Genomic DNA, 21,086 nt, shown 5'->3' on the forward strand with positions numbered 1-21,086 from the left:
TCGAATTCCCAGTGTCACAGCACGATGTCAGTTGCAAAGACAGTACCTCCAATCACTAAATTTGCATTGCAAAAAGTAACTTAATCAAGAAAATGTATACCTCAACAAGGGACGACTTTTACAATCCTTTATCACTCCCTTTTTAGGCTGAAATAAAGCACTTAGATTTGAAAACTGACAGAAGTAATTAATTTTCTACCTACCTTCAAAAACAACTATCCGTGTATTGTAAAGGGCGGAGAAAGGGAAATTAATTATTTTCTACCTTGAAAACGTTGTTCTCGAGCAGGTGGGCAGCTTCATTTGAATTTTAATTATCTTGGGTTATATTTTAGATAGTGATTTAAAGCTTAATATTGTTTGTTGATTTGCTTTTTGGTGGCTTATGACGAAGTTCAAATTGGTTTCATAAGCGCCTTCTAGTTTGAGCAAAATAAACCAAAGAGGAAAGAACGACTTCGGAAAGCCGTGGTGGGGCTCATAAGGGCGCTGAACAGAAGAAAAGCTACTGGAAAAGAGCAAATGTACTGATAAAAGGTAAATGTAGTTTATTTATTTTCATATGTTAGCTTTTTCTGATGGATTTACTTCCGTGCATCCATGCATCTTCGCCCTTCCACAGACAATCATCTCTTCTTTTGCCAAGCCATGGGAAAAAAATAAAATGAAAAGGGTTAGAAGAATCTCCCCCAAAGTGATTTTATTTTTTCACTTTTTTTTTTCTACAACAGACCAAACTTTTCTGCCAAGAACAGTGACAGATTAAGCAAATGACAATTTGACGTTTTTTTTACAGAAGTGAAATACTTCTTTTCTCTTAATTGTTCTCTTTAACGTTCGGCTCGTGTCGTAGTGCAATGATAAATATAGTAATATCCAATAAAAATACCGAGGAAAGGTGTTTTCTTCGCCACAAGAGCCCTCAACTATTTCCTTGACATTATTATTAATATTACTTTTTTATCACTCGAATAAAGCAAATCTGAGTCGTGATCTTTTTCAATTGAAGGGGAAAAACGTGTTGAAAGGAAAAATTTCCATTATGCAAACGTTACTCGACATTTTTTCGGTCCGATCATATTACGGGAAAAAAATCGTGGTGGCAGAGGAAAATTTTACTGTAGTTTCCTAATCATTTGCATTCGAGCGTTTTCTCAAAGCCCATATACTATGGTTCAATACTCCTTTTAAATTTATTTTATCTATTTACTTTTTAACTTTCATCCAAACAGATTGTTATTTGCCTTATCTACACGAGACATAGGAAAATGCAAATCTAAGTGAACCTAAAGAGAAAAAATAAAATAAAGCAACGAAGAAATTGAACTACAAAGAGTATGTTTTCATCTTCCAAGTGATTGAGGAGTTTATTAGCATGCAAGTTGTTGTTTTGTTTTTGAAATTGATTTATTACTGCTATTTATTTTCTCTCGTGCTATGATTTAATCCAACAAACGGACTAAAATGTCGGCAAATTATTCACTATCCCAACAATAAAATAGGATAAAATAATAACCAATATCCGGTACGTTCTAAGACTTAATTTTACGCGGTATTCCTACAAATTCCTCAAGCCACGAGGCTAAATGCTGAATATGATCGTTCAAACATAATTAAAAGTAATGGTAATGGGACTTAGTGGCACCCAATTCGGTCTGTAATCATACGAGTGATAACAAAATCGGACGACCGCGAAGCGCAAGCCCGATTTGTTTGTCTCGAGTACGATTAAAGACCGTATTGGATGAAGCGAAGTCTTATTATTAATTAATCTTAAAATTACAATTTCTGAGTCATGAAGAATAGCCAAGTTATGAAAGAAAGGGGAAATTTGCATTAGAGACTGACAAAGGGGGCGTCGATTAGGATTGGTTGATTTAAACTACAACTTTGAGTGTGATTGGTTGATTAAACTACAACTTTGAAAGTGATTCGCTTATTGCACTGTCCGATAACAAACTGTTACAACTTGACAAGTGAGAAAATAGAAAATAGGAGTTTTTTAAACCAATCACAATCGTGGCAATTGTAATTTCCATAATTAAATTGACGATGAGTTCGCTTCGTTTAATAATCTGAGGTTTATTATGAGGGTCTGTAGTAAACATTGCTGGATGCTGTTTTTTGTTCTTTTTTTACGTTCATGTTTAACCGTCATTTAGCATAGCTCATGTGTTGCGATTTCTTTGTAGATGAATTTTACGTTTCCTCTTCTTGGAGTTATAGCATTTGGTGTTGTGACTTTGCTTGCCTCAGAAGGTTTGTAACCAATAACAGGTTTGTGGGCCTAAGCGGGCCAAAGGAGTACAGTTAAACAATGACCCTTAAGCCATACTAGGGAAAATCAATCAGGATAACATATTAAGTATTTATCATATAAACTAAGGTGTTATACAAGGATTTCCAGCCGTGAGAAAAGTCGTAACAACACACGTCAAGAAATGTCGTATTTTTCCATGTGTGTTTGATATCGCCAATCAGCTGCTGACACGTCACTTTACCATTTTCCATCCAAGGTCATGAGTAGTAATTTTTTTTTCGGTTTATGGCTGCTAAAACACTGAAAAATCCGTATTGCTTAGAGACAGTGACGTTCAGTCTTCCCTGGAAGAGGAAGTAAACCCTTATACGGAAAGATAAACCGAAAGTTATGTATTCAATAATAATAATAATAGTAATGATAATAATATAATAACTTTATTTACCCTACAAAATGGATCAGCTAGTACCATAATAAAAGCTGGTATTGACCCATGTGTAGCTATAATAAAATACTCTATAACTTCTATCTCTATGAATAAAATATCGACTACTGGAAAAAAATCAACTATAAAACTAAGTTAGCGAGCAACGAGCAACAATGGCTTTAGTAATGGCGTTTCTCGCGGCTACGAACGAAAATCGACAACTGGAAGATTTGTTACAGGTCGATTTTGGCCGTGTACCTGAGAGACTTCTTCTGTCAGTAAGGATCTATTCAAAACCGAGAATTTCGTTTAGTGAAAATTACGCCCATTGTTTGTTTGTTTGTTTGTTTTTTTTTGTAATGTTTCAACGCATTTTTTTCATGTTGAGCCTTAGCGCCAACACATTGTGCGATTTTTATTCGGTGTTGTTAATCCTTTTATTTTCATTCATTAATAAATAAGATAAGACTTTTTTTGCCATTAAACGTCTATTGTGTATATATGATAAACAAAATAATAGACGGTTACTTGCAAATACGAAATTTCTCTTCTCGTGTTCAACTTGCCATCTCTCTCGTTCGCTGCGCTCACTGGTGCGCTATCGAGTTAATCACTCGAAGAAAAATTCCACATCTACGCCCATGTATTATTCTCTATGTAATAAATGAAGAAACAACAATTAAACAGGAATAAATTGAAAGAGAATTTCCGAGCTTCAGATGAAATCTTCCTTTACTTCGTGCAGTTTCCTAATCTGTCAGATGTAGGCAATGTATGCATACTATTTAAAACGAGGGTAAGTGCACATCTATCGTTATGAAAAAGGATTTGTTTATTTTAATACAAAAACATTTATGGGGCGAGTTGACATGCACAATGAAAGTTTTTCTCTCAACCTCCGAAATGGTCTTTTCCATACGTACATGAATGTGATAATTAGACACTTACTAATAATTTTCCAAGGAGGATAGTTATATAAGACGTGGTCGAGAGAGTAAACCCTACCTAATTTCTACGCAGTGTCTATGGTGTAGATCTCTATGTACGCACGTCCCAGCATTCATAAAACGACATGTGCAGTTGACTCGAGGAGCTAGAATAGTTCTCGGCTGCGCCTCAAGCAGCTCTTACGCTTCCCGCGAGGATCCATAACTCTCTATTATCTATTGCTCACAGTTATTGGTAATCGATAATAAAGAGAATAACTCTTAATAAATAAATGTAACAACTCGAATTTGTTTTTAACCACGTTTGTTTTACCAATGCTAATTTTTTTAGCGATCTCAGCCGGTTCTCATGCATTGGACAGTTTACGTGGATCAATGTCAAGTATCTTTTAAGTACTTTTTATGCTATTATTATTTCAGGGATCACTCTCAGCGTAAACAAATCAGAAGAATACAAACTTCGCTCGGACATTTTAGAGCATAAGGAGCCCATGGTCCGTCCTGTTCAAAACTACTCTGAAGCCGTCAATGTTTCTTTCTATATGGACGTTTTAAACTTGACAGACCTGGTATGCCATCGTAGATTTATCATCATTTTGTATGCCAACATTAATCTATCATTGTTTTAACACATATACTGCAAATGATTCCAAACCGAAAAAAGAAACAAACAAACAAAAAATTAAAACACCGTCAGCCTGTGAGAATAATCTTGCATGTCTCAACGCAATCAATCACAACATTATGTTTAAACCGATTTGCCCGCCCACACATTATCCGCCATTCACTAACCCATTTTTGTTTGCCAGTCCCTCAAGGTCAAATTTTTATAATTCATCACATGTTCGTCGGTGTTGTTAACGTTGTTGACTTTTTGTTAGTTAGTTTGTTTGTTTTTTAGGTTATCACAGCCTATCAAGACTTCACCTCACCCTATTAAAGGGTAGAAAAGACATACCCGCCTAGAGGTGTAGATACTGTTACACTGCACTGCTCATTTTTGAATGCCAGTATCTTAGTCTCTCCTTATCATTACTTTAGTGACAATCAACACCGTTTAAAACAAGAAAAACAGATTAATTTAAATCATTCGTTTCGTTCCATGGGATTTCGCAGAGTTATTTTGTGTTTGCCTATTACAGGATAATAAGCGCCAGATGCTTGCAACAAATGTCTGGATTTTACAGGTTTGTGTTTACTACATTGCGCTTTACGCTGTCGCTCTTTAGTGCACTTGTATACTTGTGCTTTGCCAAGAATGTCTTTTATTCACTCTTTTATCCAGCTGTTCATTGTTTACGCATTCATTCATGGATTTATTTTTTTTCTTTCTTTTAATCATCTATTCATAAATTTCTTACCTTATTCATTAACTTGATCATGAGAACAAACGAAAATTTGAACGACTAAACGGAATGCTTACAAATAAATAAACTTATGAGGTAGTAACTATGACAACCACAAGTGCAAAAGTAGAGAGACCTGGGACATCGTTACTTTATTGGATGGTTTCCACTTCTCGCTTTCTTTGAACTCATTTCTCTCAGTTGTGGTATCATTAAAATTTTGCAGAGGTGGCAGAATCCGTTCCTCAAATGGAAGGAAGAAGAATATGGAGGTATTGATCAGATCCTCGTGAGCCCAACGGAAATATGGGTGCCAGACATTGTCCTTTACAACAAGTAAACTACTTTTGGGTTTTAAATTGTTTATGAGTGTCATTTTCGATCCCATGCTTGTACACTTATGACTTTTGAGTACATCCATGAATCAATAAATCGATCAATGCAGGCACACAGCCAGAAATTTGTCCGTTATAAAGTGCATCAATCAATCAATCAATCAGTTAATAATCGGCAGCCGTCAGTCATTAATTGAAAATAAATGAATTGAGCAGAGAGTTATTTATAATATTTCTTGTTTTCTTGCCCTGTAGTGGCGATAAACAGGTTCGGAAAGCTGGTCACACTGAACTGTTCAAGAACTGGGTCGCAGTTAATAGCACTGGAGGGTGTAGTTGGGGATCCATGGCAAATCTTGAGAGTAGTTGCAGCGTGGAAGTCAGCTCGTTTCCTTTCGATGAGCAGGAGTGTTCTCTTACTTTTGCTTCGGCGAGTTATGGAAGTAATATGCTGGAAATTCATTCCATACGCCCTTTAGGTAGCAGTCTGGCATTTGTTTATTGTTTGTTTACTTGTAAACGAGTTTCTGGTTATGCTTTCCTTTGTACATTTATTGTGAGAAATTCATCCTTTAGCGCGAATGTCTTGAGAGTTGAATTGAAAGTGATAAGTGCCCTTTTATTCCCTTTTTGTTTTGTTTTGTTTTTTAATCTTTCGACTTTTTTTCTAGGAAAACAAGATAAGAGCGAACATCTCGATGAGGATGGGGAATGGGAGTTTAAACGCATGTACGTGCATATTTCGAGGAAGATATCTCAACGACATGAAGATGCAAGGCTGGAATACCCTCTTATCACATACACACTAAAGATCAAACGGAGGCCCCTTTATTATATCATGCTGATGATTATACCTTGCGTCCTTTGTACCCTGTTGGTTCTGGCCAGTTTCGCTATTCCTCCAGAAAATGGTGAACGGATTGGTTTTTGCTCCACCGTCATGCTTTCAATCAGTGTTTATCTCCTTATCATGGCTGATATGCTCCCAGAAAAGTCGGATACGTTGCCAGTTCTTGGTGTCTACTACACCATCACTATGTTTGAGATAGCCTTGGCATTGATTGGTACGATTATTGTTTTGAGGATCTACCATTCAGCAAGTGAACCACCCAACTGTTTTAAAACTCTGCATAAGAAGCGCAAAGCCAAGAAATTAAAGAAAATAAGAGTTGGAGGAAAGTGGATGATGACAAAGCTCCTCAGAGGCAATGCCGTAACAAACAATAGCAATCCAGTTGGAGGTGATGCAGAACCGAATATTACTCAGGTCCCAGTTGATACGGAGCCACAGGAGACAGAGGTAAAGGGCGACGGAAATGGCATTGAGCTCACAGAAGATGACAATCAAAAAATCTGGCGTTCAATTGCTGTTACTTGTGATCGCATTTTTTTCTGGCTCTTTTCGATCATTTTCATCGGGTCCACTGCATATGTGATAGCGAATCGTGGTAACTTTGCGGTTTTGTTTGATAAGAACATCTAATCTTTTTTTTTTTTTTTTTTTTTTTTTTTTTTTTTTTTTACGTGGACGGGACTTCTTCCAACTGTTGTGCTTTATTTATATGGCTACATAAGCGACCTTATGTTTTTTAGTAATTTTGCTAGAGTATACATACACTTGGATACCTAGCGACAACAGGAATTATAATGAACTTATTACCAATCTAGTCTGGGCATTCTGCGCCTTTTTGACGACAACTGGAATGAAATAAGGATTGCTGAGTTCTCAGGTTCTCTATGTTGAAGCGTAATTAGTTACAGCAGTAGCCTCGGGCTGTAGTCGCATTGTAGCTGCTAATCAATATTTAACATGTTATGCTTAAGCTTCAAAATTTAAAGTTTTCTAAAAGCATTAGCACTAGTTACTTTTATAGAAACAAATAAGGGTGAAAACTGCTCCAAATAGTTCATGTCAGTTACCATGTGTCGCTGGCAATGTATGTAAGCAAAACCTGAGATATCGTTAACATGTCTATTGATGTGAGAGCGGATGCAGACTATTGAAGTTATAGGAGTAATCCCTGGGCAATAATTTAAAACACGATCACAGAAACATTAAACGGAAATGTCTACTTGCGTTAAAAAAAAAAAAGAAAAATAAGAAAAAAAAATCATTTTTTAGAAGTCTTGGATTTATTTAAAGGAGGAATATGATCTCAAAATCTGAATTACTATCTGTGTTGTTAGCTTTATGCTCGGTTTTGTCGCTTAAAAATTGCAGTTCTCGGAAAGTTATTTATTAAATTGGCTGTTCCACAACCTCTCTATTTGAAGAGAAGGTTTTCCCACAGAGGTGCCATGTTGCCGGTTGATCCGATCAACAGCTCCCTTAAGCGAATTTGAAAATGAACTACGTCCTTATTGCTTTTGAATGAGACTAGGCATCCTAGAAAGGCAGTTCAAATGTTATGATTGGTTTTTATTCCTATGATACTGTATTAATTATCCGTTAGTTCAGCTAGGCACAATGAGATAGTTTATACTCTTACATTGTGTTGATTTTTCCGTGTATAAATCAAGTCATCTATGTTTATGTCATTTTTATCTCATGTTGGCAGTTAATTGGCGGTAAATTTTACAAATTCCCCGAACCCTTTTTACCCCCCAAAACCACGTGCTCCCCCCGACATCCTTCCCTCCCTCTTCTCCCAGGTGACAAATAAAGACTGGATCCCAACTCCTTTCTCTCATTCATGGTCTTCGTTGAGTTGTCATTTAAGATAACACCACGCGTTGCTCTTGTCGCCTTTGTTTTGTTTTCTGGACGATCCAATAATGCCTATCTTATTCCCACAACCATTCTTTTTTGTTTGCATTGGAAATCGAATGGTTGCATCAATGAGCCATCCACGTCTGGAAAGCAAAAGGAGAAAAAATGTTGGCAAACGCAACTTATAAATGGCAACGAGATTCTGTAAGCTAGTATTATTTACATGTAGACACGTAATAGCCATGACAAATGCATACAAACAAGTGAGCAGCAACCTACGCGCATCTTTCAAGACCAGCCTGCCAAGCTTTGTGCAGCTGACTGTATGTGGCCAACGTAGCTCCGTGTAAAGCACAAAGACGCTTTGCGTCGTAAAAGGTCAGTTTGTATCTTCCAGCGTAGGTTTGAAATACTCGCTCTGTAGGAAGCGTCTTTCCCATGATGTTCGTATCTAAATAAAAGAAATTACCCATAGCATCGAATATTTAAGCGTGAGAAATCATTGTTACAATTTCGCCTCTGTTTTTATAGTTTTTTTCTCCTTTTTTTTCAAAGAATTTCGGAATTTATGAATGAATGGGAAAGAGGGGCTAACGATCAAATATAAAAGTTCTCGTATGTACATGTATGAGTTCTCAGTATATTACCAAAGATAGCAGGCAAAAGACAAAAAGCCCTTATATTAAACTGTAAGGAATCTGTCTCATTATATCATTACCTTTGCGTGATGTTGGGATGGCAATAGCGTTTTAAACCTATTACGTATGATTAGTAAGGTGATATTTCGTTAATTAGATATCCAGTATCCCGTAAGCTTTCTTCCTTGTTAAGCCAAAAAAATTTAGGCAAAGCAACTTTCACTAGACTTACCAACGTTACACTTATCGTCAATAAATGGCAGCACTATAACTTCTGGGAGACACTGACAGGAAAATTCATCCAATCGTGAACCAAGAGTGCAAGTCCCTCCATTACGACATGGGCTGTTGTTACATGTAGATAAGCTTGAAATAAACTAAATTCTAATCAGATTAGAGAGGAGTCACTTCAAAACCAAAAGATATATTTGGTACTAATTTGGATGCAAAGACCCGATAAGTTCTGGAATAAGCTCTGTGATCATGCAGTTTTGAGGAGCTGCAAGTTGGTCTAGGCTTATTTTCCCATCCATAATGCAAAGGATTGGGGAAAGCGGTATAATCGTCCGATCGTCTCACCTAGCAGACTTTAGCTGGGATTAGAAGGTTGAATTTTATATGTTTCTTACTTTCAAAAGGCGAAATACGCATGTAGAGGTGAGGTAATGGTAATACAGGGTAGTTGCTTTAGAATAAGTTATGGACATATTGAACAAAAGGTTTCAAAATAAGTTGCATAACAACTGTTGTTCTGGAAGGTTCAGCTATCAATGAGGTATGTCCTCCTTTTAAGATCTGTTTCGCGTTAAGTTTACGAGTCAGTTGCCAGAGGAGGGATAAACTAAGACATTTTTTAGAGTTCCTCCATGGCCTAGAATGGTGGGATTTACTATCCGAAGTTTTAGCCTAGTACAGTCACTATATTGTAATTGTTCAGGAGTTATGCTGATTTATGTCGATTCCCTGGATTGTTAATCTCATTTTCAGTGTTTTCATAGTGAGCTATAGAGGCAGATGTCAAAAACTTACCTCAGCAGACGTGCCGAAATAATCAAAGCTAGGATTTCCTTGCATTCTTTGTGGATCCAGACACCTTTCCGAGTCACTCAACTCACAACTATAGAACCCATCGTGAGAAGTTTTAGCAATATTAAACGAAAGACAAGCGGATGGACCATGCTCCAGGCAATGGAAGACACACTCGAAAATGTCCTTGACTTTTCTTGTTGATGTTAAATCTCCAACCAAGACCATATCCGCCATTTTGTAAAATTGCCTATCGTGCTTGATCAGGTGCTGAGCAAAACCAAGTGGTTTTATCATTGTGACAAGAAAGATCAGCAAAATGGTGAAGCTTTTTGTGAAATACATCATTATCGAAGGTAGAAGGTTGACCGTAAAAAAAACTGTGGACACAGCGAAACGTGGTAATTGATTGAGCAGTTTGACGTTACCTATTTAAAGAGACGTTGCTTTAACGCAGCATGCTGCCAGAGTCAATTATACCACCAGGATGATTGTGTAAGAAGAAATAAAATTTTTCCATCATCAAAACTGCCTGTATGTCTTTGAGTAAGAGAAGATAAGATCGTTCTCTTTTCTTTCCTTTTGGTCTAACGAAACACCAATAAATAAACACTAAACTACTTCTGAGACCCTTCGGGTCGAATCTAAACCTAAAATTATCTCGAAATCCTTCGGAACGGCCACGTAGCTCGAGAGCCAAGAAACACTCTGCTACAGAATTATATAACACTTTACGATAACTACTAACTGCGGACGAAGATGTTTCGGCAAAGAATGTCACTAGGTCGCGTACGTTACGCGACAACATCAAAAGTTATTACATAAGTGTCTTCGTTGGTTTTTTTTTTTAACAATTTCTTGGACCCCTTTCGCACAGTCCTATTTTGTAATCAGTCTTTTCAACACTTTTTTTTTTTTTTTTTGCTTTTTTCGACAACACCTATCGTTTTTAGGTTCAAGATAGCCATTGCACGCTTACCTTGAACGCTTTAGGGCATTTGTTCAAAGTTGTCTAGGACGCTGCACCTCGGCTTTTGAAGAGAGAAATCATAAAAGCTTTCCACAATAACTAAATATAATGCCTGCCTACAATGGAAAATGAAAGTGTCACACTGTGTTTTAAAGTGACATAATTACTTTTCGGATTAAACCCAAGAGCAATGATGCACGCTAAGAATCAATTTTTTTTTAAATTAAGCATTAAGAATTTTAAGCAGTTTGTTTTCCAGGACTATGAAACCTTTGAGTTCTTGAGATTTACTCCTATGTTAAAAACAGAAGTAGTCAAATCTGTTCTTTGCAAAAAAAGTCGGGCCGAAAAGAAAATTTGATTAAACAAACTTAATAGAAATTGGCTATCAGCAGGACTCTTATAGTCCGCGGTTTTGTTCAGTGGTAATAACAACTTATTACTGATTTGTTTTAGATCCCACAATTGGCTAATTTTGAGCACGTTTGAGAACTTTTGCCTGGGCTGTTGGTGTTGGAAATCTTGAGGATAAGGAAAAGTGTTTTTCAATTAAGCGGAGAAATGATTCAGCGAACTGGGCAACAGATTACATTTTGGCGCATGAAAGCGATCTTCGCAGTAACAAACACTGTTTAAGCATTAGAGAAAAGAAGGCCTGAAAAAAAATTAGCCTTCTACGGTGTTGGTTCGTAATAGATCCGTGAAGGGATGAATCCATGACTGCGAATATATGAAAATCATATATGTGAACTGCGGTTATTAAGAAATGAATATGAAAGTGATCTTCTTAGTAAGGAATACTAATTAAGCAGTAAGCTTGTTACCTCAATTGGTTGAGCATGCATGTAAACAGAGTTTTCTTATTAACGAAACTATGACACAAATCTAGTTTTGCGATTCCGTAGAGAAGCTTATTCTTGCAGTTTTGGATTCAAATTTACTGAAAACTCTGTCTTAGACAACACCATGTTGGGCCATGTTCGACAAACTTTCTCAACAAGCCGCTTACTGAAGAAATGCAACTCTGACTCCTCTTTAGTCTCTCTGAGTTCTGCTTGAGAAGGTAAAAACCACAAAATAAGAATTCTATACGCAAATAATGTTTCATTCTATTTTTTTTTTGTTCTCTGTCAACCAGACCAGCAGCTGTTTGTGAGCCGCGCGTCATTTTCGCGACACTTTTGTTTAAAACACCAAGCGTTGTAGGTGCTGGTTTTGGATATTGGTGAAGAAGAGCCAATGACGCCAACTTTATTTCCACAACCTCCCTTTTTCGTCTGCATCGGGTAGCGCGCGGTGGCATCAATTAACCATCCATACCTGAATTTCAAGAAAATTACCAAAAATAAGTCAGTACCTAATGAAATATTTCAAAACGTGAAGAAGCTCTAAATAACGTAGCATAACGAATTATCAAATCAAAAACCGTTTAACAAAAGTTTCCTCTGATGAGAGGTGCATTAACAAGTCAATACAATGTCTTAGCATAAAGAAGATTTAGCCTTATTGGGGTCCCATTCACTGAGAACAGAGCAAACGTTCTATAAGCATCTTATCAATTTTCTGCATGCTCTACTTTCGGCTACCAAAATAAACTGTTAGTATCATACCTATAGATAAAGATTTTGCTACAGAAGTTTTGCTTACAGATTGAGACAATTCCCACCGGCATTTCCTTAAGGGATGGAGAAGAACGGGCCATTACAAAGACGAAGTGAAAGGGGAAGAAAAAAAGTAAACATTTACTTACTCGCATGTTTCAGCACCAGCTTTCCAGGCCTTGTGTAGTTGGCTGCAGGTGGCCAATTTTGCTCCTTGAAGTGCACATAAACGTTTGGCATTTTCATAGTTTAGCTTATAGCTGCCTGTTTTAGTATGAAACACTCCTTCCACAGATTTGTAGCGAACCATCTTCTTCGTGTCTTTGAATATGATATAGAAAACAGAAGAAAAAAACAATAATGCAGCGTTTTCGGTATATGTCTCATATTTGTGGGATTTTACAAGGGAAAGCGTTCAAAAAGTTATTACGTAGCGTAATGCAACGAGCAAACAATGGAAAAAGGTCATATTCGAAAATCAAAGGGAGTTTTCGACGCTATTAAGTTATAGAATCCCCATAGGAACCAAACTTGGTAATCCCAGCAAATAAGTCTCAATTTCGGTGGTTTCTTTTTGTTCTAATCCACAACTTCAAACCTCTTACCAATATTACAATTGTTGTCAATAAACGGAAGCACGGTCACTTCTGGAAGGCACTGGCAGGAAAATTCACCAGACCGCTTGCCTTGAGAGCACGTCCCTCCATTACTACACGGATTGCTAGAACATGGAGATATCCTGAAAAGAGACTAATATATCTCCTATTATTACAAAAGTACCCTAGAACTCTCCGTGTTTTTGAACATAATAGAGAAGTCATAGAATAAAAGGAAGATTTCGCATCGCGCTTTTGTTTTCATGGCAAAAAATCCTGTCTACTCAACAGACCGAAGCGTGAGATACCGATTGGAAATGAAATTCAAATCTCTTATTATAGACTCTGATTAAGTTCCTTGTTTGTGAAGTTTATTTTCTTTCCTCAGTTCGTCTTGTGACTATAATTATAAATATAATATTTTAAGTCCGAATTCGTACTTTTTCATTTTCAAATGTTTACATGGAAGACGACGCTTTGTCTAGCGCTCGCGTGATACAAAGGCTCTGGAGGTTCATGCAATTTGAGGTTTGCTCAGTACAGTTGTTACTGTACTTCGAAAACATATTATTGAAACACAATATTTACATTATTTTATCTTTATCAGATGACTCCATAAAAGTAAAAAAGTGATCGTCAACTGTTTGATCGTGGTTATAGCTATAACAGACCATCCCACCTAGAACTACAAACAATTAAAACGTATCACATACTTCAGTAGTTCTACCATAATAATCATAGCCGAGCCTTTCTTTTGTTTTTCTTTTTTTAGTTCGTCTAACGCCCGTGTGATGCAAAAGCTTTGGGAGTCTGCTCAATTTGAGGTTTGTTATTGAAACACAAAATTACCCCTTTTTAACTTTATCAGATGCTTGCATTAAAGAACGAAGCAGTCGTAAACTTGTTGATCACGGTAATGTTGTAACAGACTAATTAACCTAGGACAAGAAACAAGTAAGACGTATCACATACTTCAGTAGTTGTGCCATAATAATCATAGCCTGGCCTTTCTTCTATTCTTTGCGGCTCAAGAGATCTCTCTGAACTGCTTAATTCGCAGGTATAATAGCCGTTGTCACTATTCCGAGCCATATTGAACGACAAGCAAGCGAATAGTTCGTGCTCCAGACAGAGGAAGGAACAGTCAAAATAGTCCTTTACGTGTCTTGTCGATGTTGTGTTTCCCACCAGATAGCTGTCCGCCAGTTTGTAAAATTGTCTGCCTTGCCTAACTGAATGCTGACCAAGACTCAGGAATGGGAATATTCCGAGAAGAAAATTGGGCAAAACAGCGATGTGATACCAAAAATGCATCTGGACTTTGAGAAGTTTTTTCTAGCTAAATACGATAATACCCGTCTTAAGAGAGCCGAATTTCCTCGTTGTAATCGGACCTTCCACCTTTGTGTCGATGCATGGCATCACTAGATAAAGTTTCTGAAGCAGCAGGAGTTAGATTGCCTCCAGCAGTCAGTCTTTGGTAAATATGCAAAATTAAAGAGTTGAATAGGTAGACACTTCGAACAGAATTGTAACATTTATAGATCTATTGGCCATGTAAGAATAACATCTCATTTTTATGTCCTGAGTCATGTACTGTGTAGTGTTGCAACAGAACAATTTTTCGTTTATTAAACATTTTTATTTAGTCAAATATAGTTATCGAATGCACCTGTCTTTCGCTCACAAAGCACTTGTTTTCCATAAAGCATCGTACAGTTATGAGAGGCATCAGCTATTCCCGTGCGTCAATAAAATTGGAAAGAAAAATAATTGAAAACCAACTGTGCTACCGACGCATGCAACCTTTTAAGAGGGGCGCACAACAAAAAGGATGAAATATAATAGATGCAGTAAGAAAGAAACTCAATGTATTGCATTGTATAACTTTATTAAAATCCAAATCCTACTTACATACTACATTGCTAAAAAGAAATTAATTTGAGTCTGACGTCGGATTCCGACTTGCGAAAAGCTATGACCTAAATATTTATTTTAGGTTCGCACTTGAAAATGTGTTCTTTATCAATATAAGCTTTTTGCACGTGATTTCAAAAGGATTAATCCATCCCCTAAGTTCCCAAAATAAAATCTTAGGATATTAATCTTGAAACTTTGTCACTCTTAACTCTTTTATGACTCGCCTCTGGTTCAGCTCGGGTTAAAAATCAATAAGTATCGTTGCTTTCAGTCCCCTTTCAAGATATTGCGACAGAGTGGAAATGCCTTTTTGCAAACTGTTGCACATAGAGAATGAAAATTGAACATGAAATTTCGATACTGAGATGTCTCTTCGCTACATTGTCATTTTGGACCAGCCACATCATTTGAGATGTCCCTTTTTCTGATTATTACTGATGATGAGTGACGTAGGCATAGTGAAGTGGGTTAATGAGGCGGGATATTTCAGAAAAAAATTATCAAGTGCAATAATTATGATAAAATGTAATCACAATTTTTGACCACTATGTATTTTTTTCTTCCGACCATCTGTACATAACTTATTACAAAGAACGACAAATGTTTCTACAAAGTCCGACGGGACTTATTACACAAAGCGCTACAGAGGGTAAGCGTTCTCTTATGATTAAGGAGGATGGTGATTATTTTTTTAGTTTTAAACAGCTTCCCACCTTCAGGCTCGAGTATTTAAACGTTATATATTGAAATGCACTAATTGCAAGCATCATTTTATTATGTTTGCTATATTTTTGAAGTTCATCCTTCAGCTTCGAACAGCAGAATTAATGGGAAGAAAATACTAAAAAAAAAATGTAGGTGTCGGCAGGTTTTTTTCTATGCACGCTAAAGTAAATGAATTAGTTCTAATTGAAACTAAAGAGGAAACTATGTTAAAAATAGCACAAAAATTTGTGAAAAAAGGTAAAAAAAAAAACCTTAAGTAACATAGTGAAAATGAGTAGTTTCTCTCGATAGACAGTTCTACCATACTAAATTGTTCTTCGCGCTACGTATTTACTTGAAACACCCAGCGTTGAAAATCTGGTTTTTATAATTAGATCTTGGTGATAAATACCCAACAAGGCCGACTTCATTTTCACAACGGTGGCATCGATCAACCATCCATACCTGGATATCAAATATATCACAAAAATATCGTATTAATAATAAAAAATAATAATAATTATAGTAACGATAAAAATACTATTAATAATATTAGCAATGATAATAATGATAGTAATAATAAAACATAGGACTGAAAAAAGGAAGAGTGTCATTTACACGCCCATGAGGAAGAGCTCCAAAACTAGGTAATGTAAATGACGGCAATGTGAATTTTCAAGCATCGAGGGCGAACGGGCCGTTACAAAGGTGAAGTGAAAGGGGAAGATAAAAGTAAACATTTACTTACTCGCAGTGATCAGCACCAGCTTTCCAGGCCTTGTGTAGTTGGCTGTATGTGGCCAATTGCGCTCCTTGAAGTGCACATAAACGTTTAGCGTTGTCATAGTCTAACTCGTACCCGCCTGTTTTAATATGGAACACACCCTCCACAGATTTGAGGCGTACCATCTTCTTCGTATCTTTGAATATGATTTAGAAAACAGAAGAAACGAAAAATGCTGCACTGTTTTCTTGACATCTTTCAAAAACCAATCGGTTGAGCCGGAGAGAAATGAAAAGCTTAAGGTTTTGCATTTTTCTCGTAGTTATGGGATTTTACACGGCAACGCATTTAAAAAATCAATACGTAGTGTAAGGCAACTGGTCATCGGAGAAAAAAAAGGTGGTATTCGAAAAACAATGGGGCTTTTCTAAGATATTTACGTATGGGATTCTCTTGGGAACCAAACTTGGCAATTTACACCTCGTCGGATAAAAAAGGCCGCTAATTAGTGATCACATAAAAGGACCTCTTGTTGGAGCGTTTAGATCACCCCTGATGAAGGCACTAGACAGGAGTGTCGAAACGTTGGGTCTATGAATTGTAACTTCTTCGGTTACATTCATTAAATCTGCAAACCAGAGTAGCATCAAACTATGTCTGATTGTCCACCTGGTTGCCGTGTGAACTTCAATATTTTAATTTTGGCAATCTTAGCAAATTATCGTCAATTTCGGTAGTTTCTTTTTTCTCTAATTAATAATTCTTTTTCCTACATACAATTTGAAATCTCTTACCAATATTACAATTGCCGTCAATAAACGGAAGCACGGTCATTTCTGGAGGGCACTGGCAGGAAAATTCACCATTCATTTCATTCATTTTTCTTTTTTAAGTTTTCTTTCTTCAGTTCGTCTAAGGCTCGTATGATGCAAAAGCTCTGAGGGGTCCGGTCAATTTGAGGTTTGCTCTGTACAGGAGTTACTGTACTTCGAAAACATATTATTGAAATACAAATTACACCTTTTAAACTTTATCAGATGCTCGCATTAAAGAAAAAAGCAGTTGTAAACTTGTTGGTCACGGTTAATAATGGTAATTAAACTGAATGGAGTGCAATTTGGGCTGAAATCATAGCGTGATTTAAAAATCGAATGAGCGCATAGCCCGAGTTTGATTTGAAATCACAAGTATGATTTCAAATCAAAATTGCACGACATGAGGTTCAATTACCACCTTATTACATCCATTTTGAAATCACCCCCAAATACAAGTCTTGGTCAGTTCAAATATTTTACCGATGCAGTTATGAGCCGGTCGGAAACTGAGTTCATCCATTTTTTGAGGGGAAATGTAAGAGTTTTGGAAAGAAAAGTTGCAAAATTTGCCATATGATACTCTTCGTCTTTCATTTTTCTGCAATTTGATCGGTTACTTAAACAAGTCTTGAAATCTGATTAGCTGTTTTTTTTTTAGTATAGCCTCCTCATTGGCTGGGAAAAAGATGCGACTTAAAGCAAAAAATGGTGCGATTCGTGAATAAATCACATCAACTAGAGCCAATCAGATTACAGGGACCACCAGTGATTTCAAAATGGGTTTAATAAATGTTGTTGCAGACTTTTTAGCCTAGAACTACAAAAAAGTAAGATGTATCACATACTTCAGTAGTCATGCCATAATAATCATAGCCGACCCTTTCTTCCGTTCTTTGCGGCTCAAGATATCTCTCTGAACCGCTTAACTGATAAGTGTGATAGCCATTGTCGGTATTCCGAGCCATATGGTACGACAAGCTAGCGAATGATTCGTGCTCCAGACAGAGGAAAAACAGTCAAAATAGTCCTTTACGTGTCTTGTCGATGTTGTGTTTCCCACCAGATAACTGTCCGCCAGTTTTAAAATTGTCTGCCTTGCCTAACTGAATGCTGAGCAAATAGTTTTATTTAGTCAAGCATAGATATCGAATGCACCTATCTTTCGCTTACAGAGAACTTGTTTTTCAATGGGCAAAAAAACATTAGCCAGTTTTGTGCTTCGTAATTAAGTTGAATGGAAAAATTATTGAAAACCAGTCGCGCACCTCGAACAGAAATGTAAAGTGTTTAGTCTTAATTTATTGCCCATCGTAAGAATAAAATCTCATTTTCATGTCGCTAGTTATCTACTGTGTATTGCTGCGAGTAAGTTTACAGACCAGAGCAAGTTTTCGTTTCTTAACGGTTTTTATTTAGTCAAGCATAGATATCGATTGCACCTGTCTTTCGCCCACAAAGAACCTGTTTTCCAAAAAGCATCTTTATGAGATTAGTTATGAGAGGCATCAACTAATTTCTTGCTTTGTAACTAAGTTGGAAAGAAAAATAATTGAAAACCAGCTGCACACCTCGAATAGAAATATAAAACGTATGGTTTTATTGCCCATCGTAAGAATATCATCTCATATCGCGTTTTTAATAAATGTCATATATTTTCTTAAATTCGTGACATATCTGCTGCTATCCACTCAAGATTGGAGTTCTTTCAACTGTGGTGCTTTCTTTATGTGGCTACATGAGCGACCTTATGTTTTTTATTAATTTTGCTGGATTATACATACACTTGGATACCAAGCTACAACAGAGATTATAATGAATTTATTACCAATCCCTTCTGGGAATTTTACGCCTTTTTGAAAGAAAATAAGGCCTGAAAAAAAAAATAAAAAATTAGGCCTCTACGGTCTATGATCTTTGTGATACCGGTTTTGGATCTTAATGAATCCGTGAAGGGATGAATCCATGACTGCGAATATATGAAAATCATATATGTGAACTGCGGTTGTTTAGAAATGAATGTGAATGTGATCTACTTAGTAATGAATACTAATTAAGCAGTAAGCTTGTTACCTCAATCGGTAGAGCATGCATGCTTTGATGCTATGACACAAATCGAGTCTTGCGATTCCATAAAGAGGCCTATCCTTACAATTTTGGATTCAAATTTAATGAAAACTCTATCTTACACGACGCCATGTTGAGTCTTGTTCGAGAAACTTTCTCAACAAGCCGCTTACTTGGGAAGTGCAACTCTGACTCTTTAGTCTCTTTGAGTGCTGCTTAAGAAGGTAGAAACCAAAAAACAAGAATTCTTAACGCAACTAATGTTTCTCTTTTTGTTTTTCTTTCGGTTTTCCGTCAATCAGATTAGCAGCAGTTTGTGAGCTGCGCGTCATGGTTTAGCGTTTGGCGATGTTGCCTTGGTTACCTAATTCTCCTAAAATTGTTCTTTTCGCGAAACTTTTATTTAAAACACCAAGCGTTGTAGGTGTTGCTTTTGGATATTGGTGAAGAAGAGCCAATGATGCAAACCTTATTTCCACAAACTCCCTTTTTCGTCTGCATTGGGAAGTGCGCGGTGGCATCAGTTAACCATCCATACCTGAATTTCAAGCAAACTACCAAAAATAGGTCAGTACGTAATGAAATATTTCAAGCGTTAAGAAGCTCTAAATAACGTAGCATAACGAATTATCAAATCAAAAACCGTTTAACAAAAGTGTCCTCTGATGAGAGGTGCATTAACAAGTCAATAAAGTGTCTTTGCGTAAGGAGGATTTAGTCCTATTGGATTCCCATTCCCAGAGAACAGAGCATACGTTTTATAAGCACCTTATCAATTTTCTGCATGCTCTACTTTTGGCTACCAAAATAAACTGTTAATTATAAATAAATTCAATTTGTCATGTAATTATAATTATATGTATTATCCGAATCCGCACGTGTTCATTTTCAAATGTTTACATGGAAGACGAGGCTTTGTCCAGCGCTCGTGTGATACAAAGGCTCTGGGTGTTCGTTCCATTTGAGGTTTGCTCAGTACAGGTGTTACTGTACCTCGAAAACATATTATTGAAACGCAATATTTACATTATTTTATATCTATCAGATGACTCCATAAAAGTGAAAAATAGTCGTCAACTGTTTGATCGCGGTTATAGTTATAACAGACCATTCCACCTAGAACTACAATCAAGTAAGACGTGTCACATACTTCAGTAGTTGTGCCATAATAATCAAACCGAGCCTTTCCATTCTTTGCGGTTCAACATATCTCTCTGAACTGCTTAATCCGCAGGTGTGATAGCTGTTGTCGCTATTCCGAGCCATATTGAATGACAAGCAAGCGAATGGTTCGTACCTCAGACAAAGGAAGGAACAGTCAAACTGGTCCAATAGGTGTCTTGTCGATGTTGTGTTTACCACCAGGTAACTGTCCGCCAGTTTGTAAAATTGCCTTCTCGCGTAATTAAATGCTGAGCAAGGAATAGAAATATTCCGTGAAGAAAATTGGGCAAAACGGCGAAGTGATATCCAAAATGCATCTGGACTTTGAGAATTTTTTGTAGCTAGATACGATAATACCCATTTTAAACGAGCCGCATTTCCTCGTTGTAATTACACTTTCCACCTTTGTGTCAATGAATGACATCACTAGATGAATGTTTCTGAAGCAATGGGAGTTAAATTACCTCCGGCGGGCAGAGTTTGATATATATGCAAAATTAAAGAGTTGAATAGGTAGGCACTCCAAACAGAAATGTTAAATGTGAAGTTCTATAGCCCATCGTAAAAATATCATCTCATTTTAGTGTCCTTAGTTATGTACTGTTTATTGTTGCAAATAGGCTTACGAAACAGAACACGTTTTCGTTTCTTAAATAGTTTTATTTATTGAAACATAGATATCGAATGCACCTGTCTTTCGCTCCCAAAGAACTTGTTTTTCATATAACATCATACAGTTATGAGACGCATCTTTCAGCTATTTTTGTGCGTCAATTAAGTTGAATGGAAAAATAATTGAAAACCAACTGTGCCAACCGCGCATGCAACCTTTTAAGAG

General features: G+C 36.7%; 3 protein-coding genes across 7 annotated transcripts; 1 reads left to right on the plus strand and 2 right to left on the minus strand.

Annotated features, from left to right (window-relative positions):
- The first annotated feature begins 352 nt into the window (after positions 1–352).
- Positions 353–7,853, plus strand: LOC113677878 (neuronal acetylcholine receptor subunit alpha-5). 5 transcript variants are annotated; one of them, XM_089192589.1, is made up of 7 exons: positions 353–537; positions 2,193–2,259; positions 4,055–4,203; positions 4,777–4,821; positions 5,207–5,316; positions 5,571–5,794; positions 5,987–7,853. In XM_089192589.1, the coding sequence occupies exons 2-7, from the start codon at positions 2,193–2,195 to the stop codon at positions 6,796–6,798; spliced, it is 1,407 nt and encodes a 468-aa protein (XP_089048715.1). In that variant the 5' UTR covers positions 353–537; the 3' UTR covers positions 6,799–7,853. The 5 variants fall into 5 exon arrangements, with proteins under 5 accessions (XP_089048715.1, XP_089048716.1, XP_027050533.2 ...); XM_089192590.1 differs by lacking the exon at positions 2,193–2,259 and having other exon boundaries at positions 366–537; XM_027194732.2 differs by lacking the exons at positions 353–537; positions 2,193–2,259 and having other exon boundaries at positions 3,916–4,203.
- Positions 7,854–7,910: 57 nt separating this feature from the next.
- On the minus strand, positions 7,911–10,307 carry LOC149035078 (uncharacterized). Its single transcript, XM_089192595.1, has 4 exons — positions 9,693–10,307; positions 8,896–9,040; positions 8,305–8,476; positions 7,911–8,168 (listed from the first exon to the last, which is right to left on the minus strand). Exons 1-4 carry the CDS (start codon positions 10,035–10,037, stop codon positions 8,027–8,029), a joined length of 804 nt encoding a protein of 267 aa, XP_089048721.1. The 5' UTR covers positions 10,038–10,307; the 3' UTR covers positions 7,911–8,026.
- Positions 10,308–11,668: 1,361 nt separating this feature from the next.
- LOC113677879 (uncharacterized) lies at positions 11,669–14,314 on the minus strand. Its single transcript, XM_027194733.2, has 4 exons — positions 13,829–14,314; positions 12,866–13,010; positions 12,410–12,581; positions 11,669–11,979 (listed from the first exon to the last, which is right to left on the minus strand). The coding sequence occupies exons 1-4, from the start codon at positions 14,168–14,170 to the stop codon at positions 11,790–11,792; spliced, it is 849 nt and encodes a 282-aa protein (XP_027050534.2). The 5' UTR covers positions 14,171–14,314; the 3' UTR covers positions 11,669–11,789.
- Positions 14,315–21,086: the final 6,772 nt, after the last annotated feature.

This window comes from Pocillopora damicornis, chromosome 13 (assembly GCF_964200805.1).
Source record: "Pocillopora damicornis chromosome 13, jaPocDami1.2, whole genome shotgun sequence".
Classification (NCBI taxonomy): Eukaryota; Metazoa; Cnidaria; class Anthozoa; order Scleractinia; family Pocilloporidae; genus Pocillopora; species Pocillopora damicornis.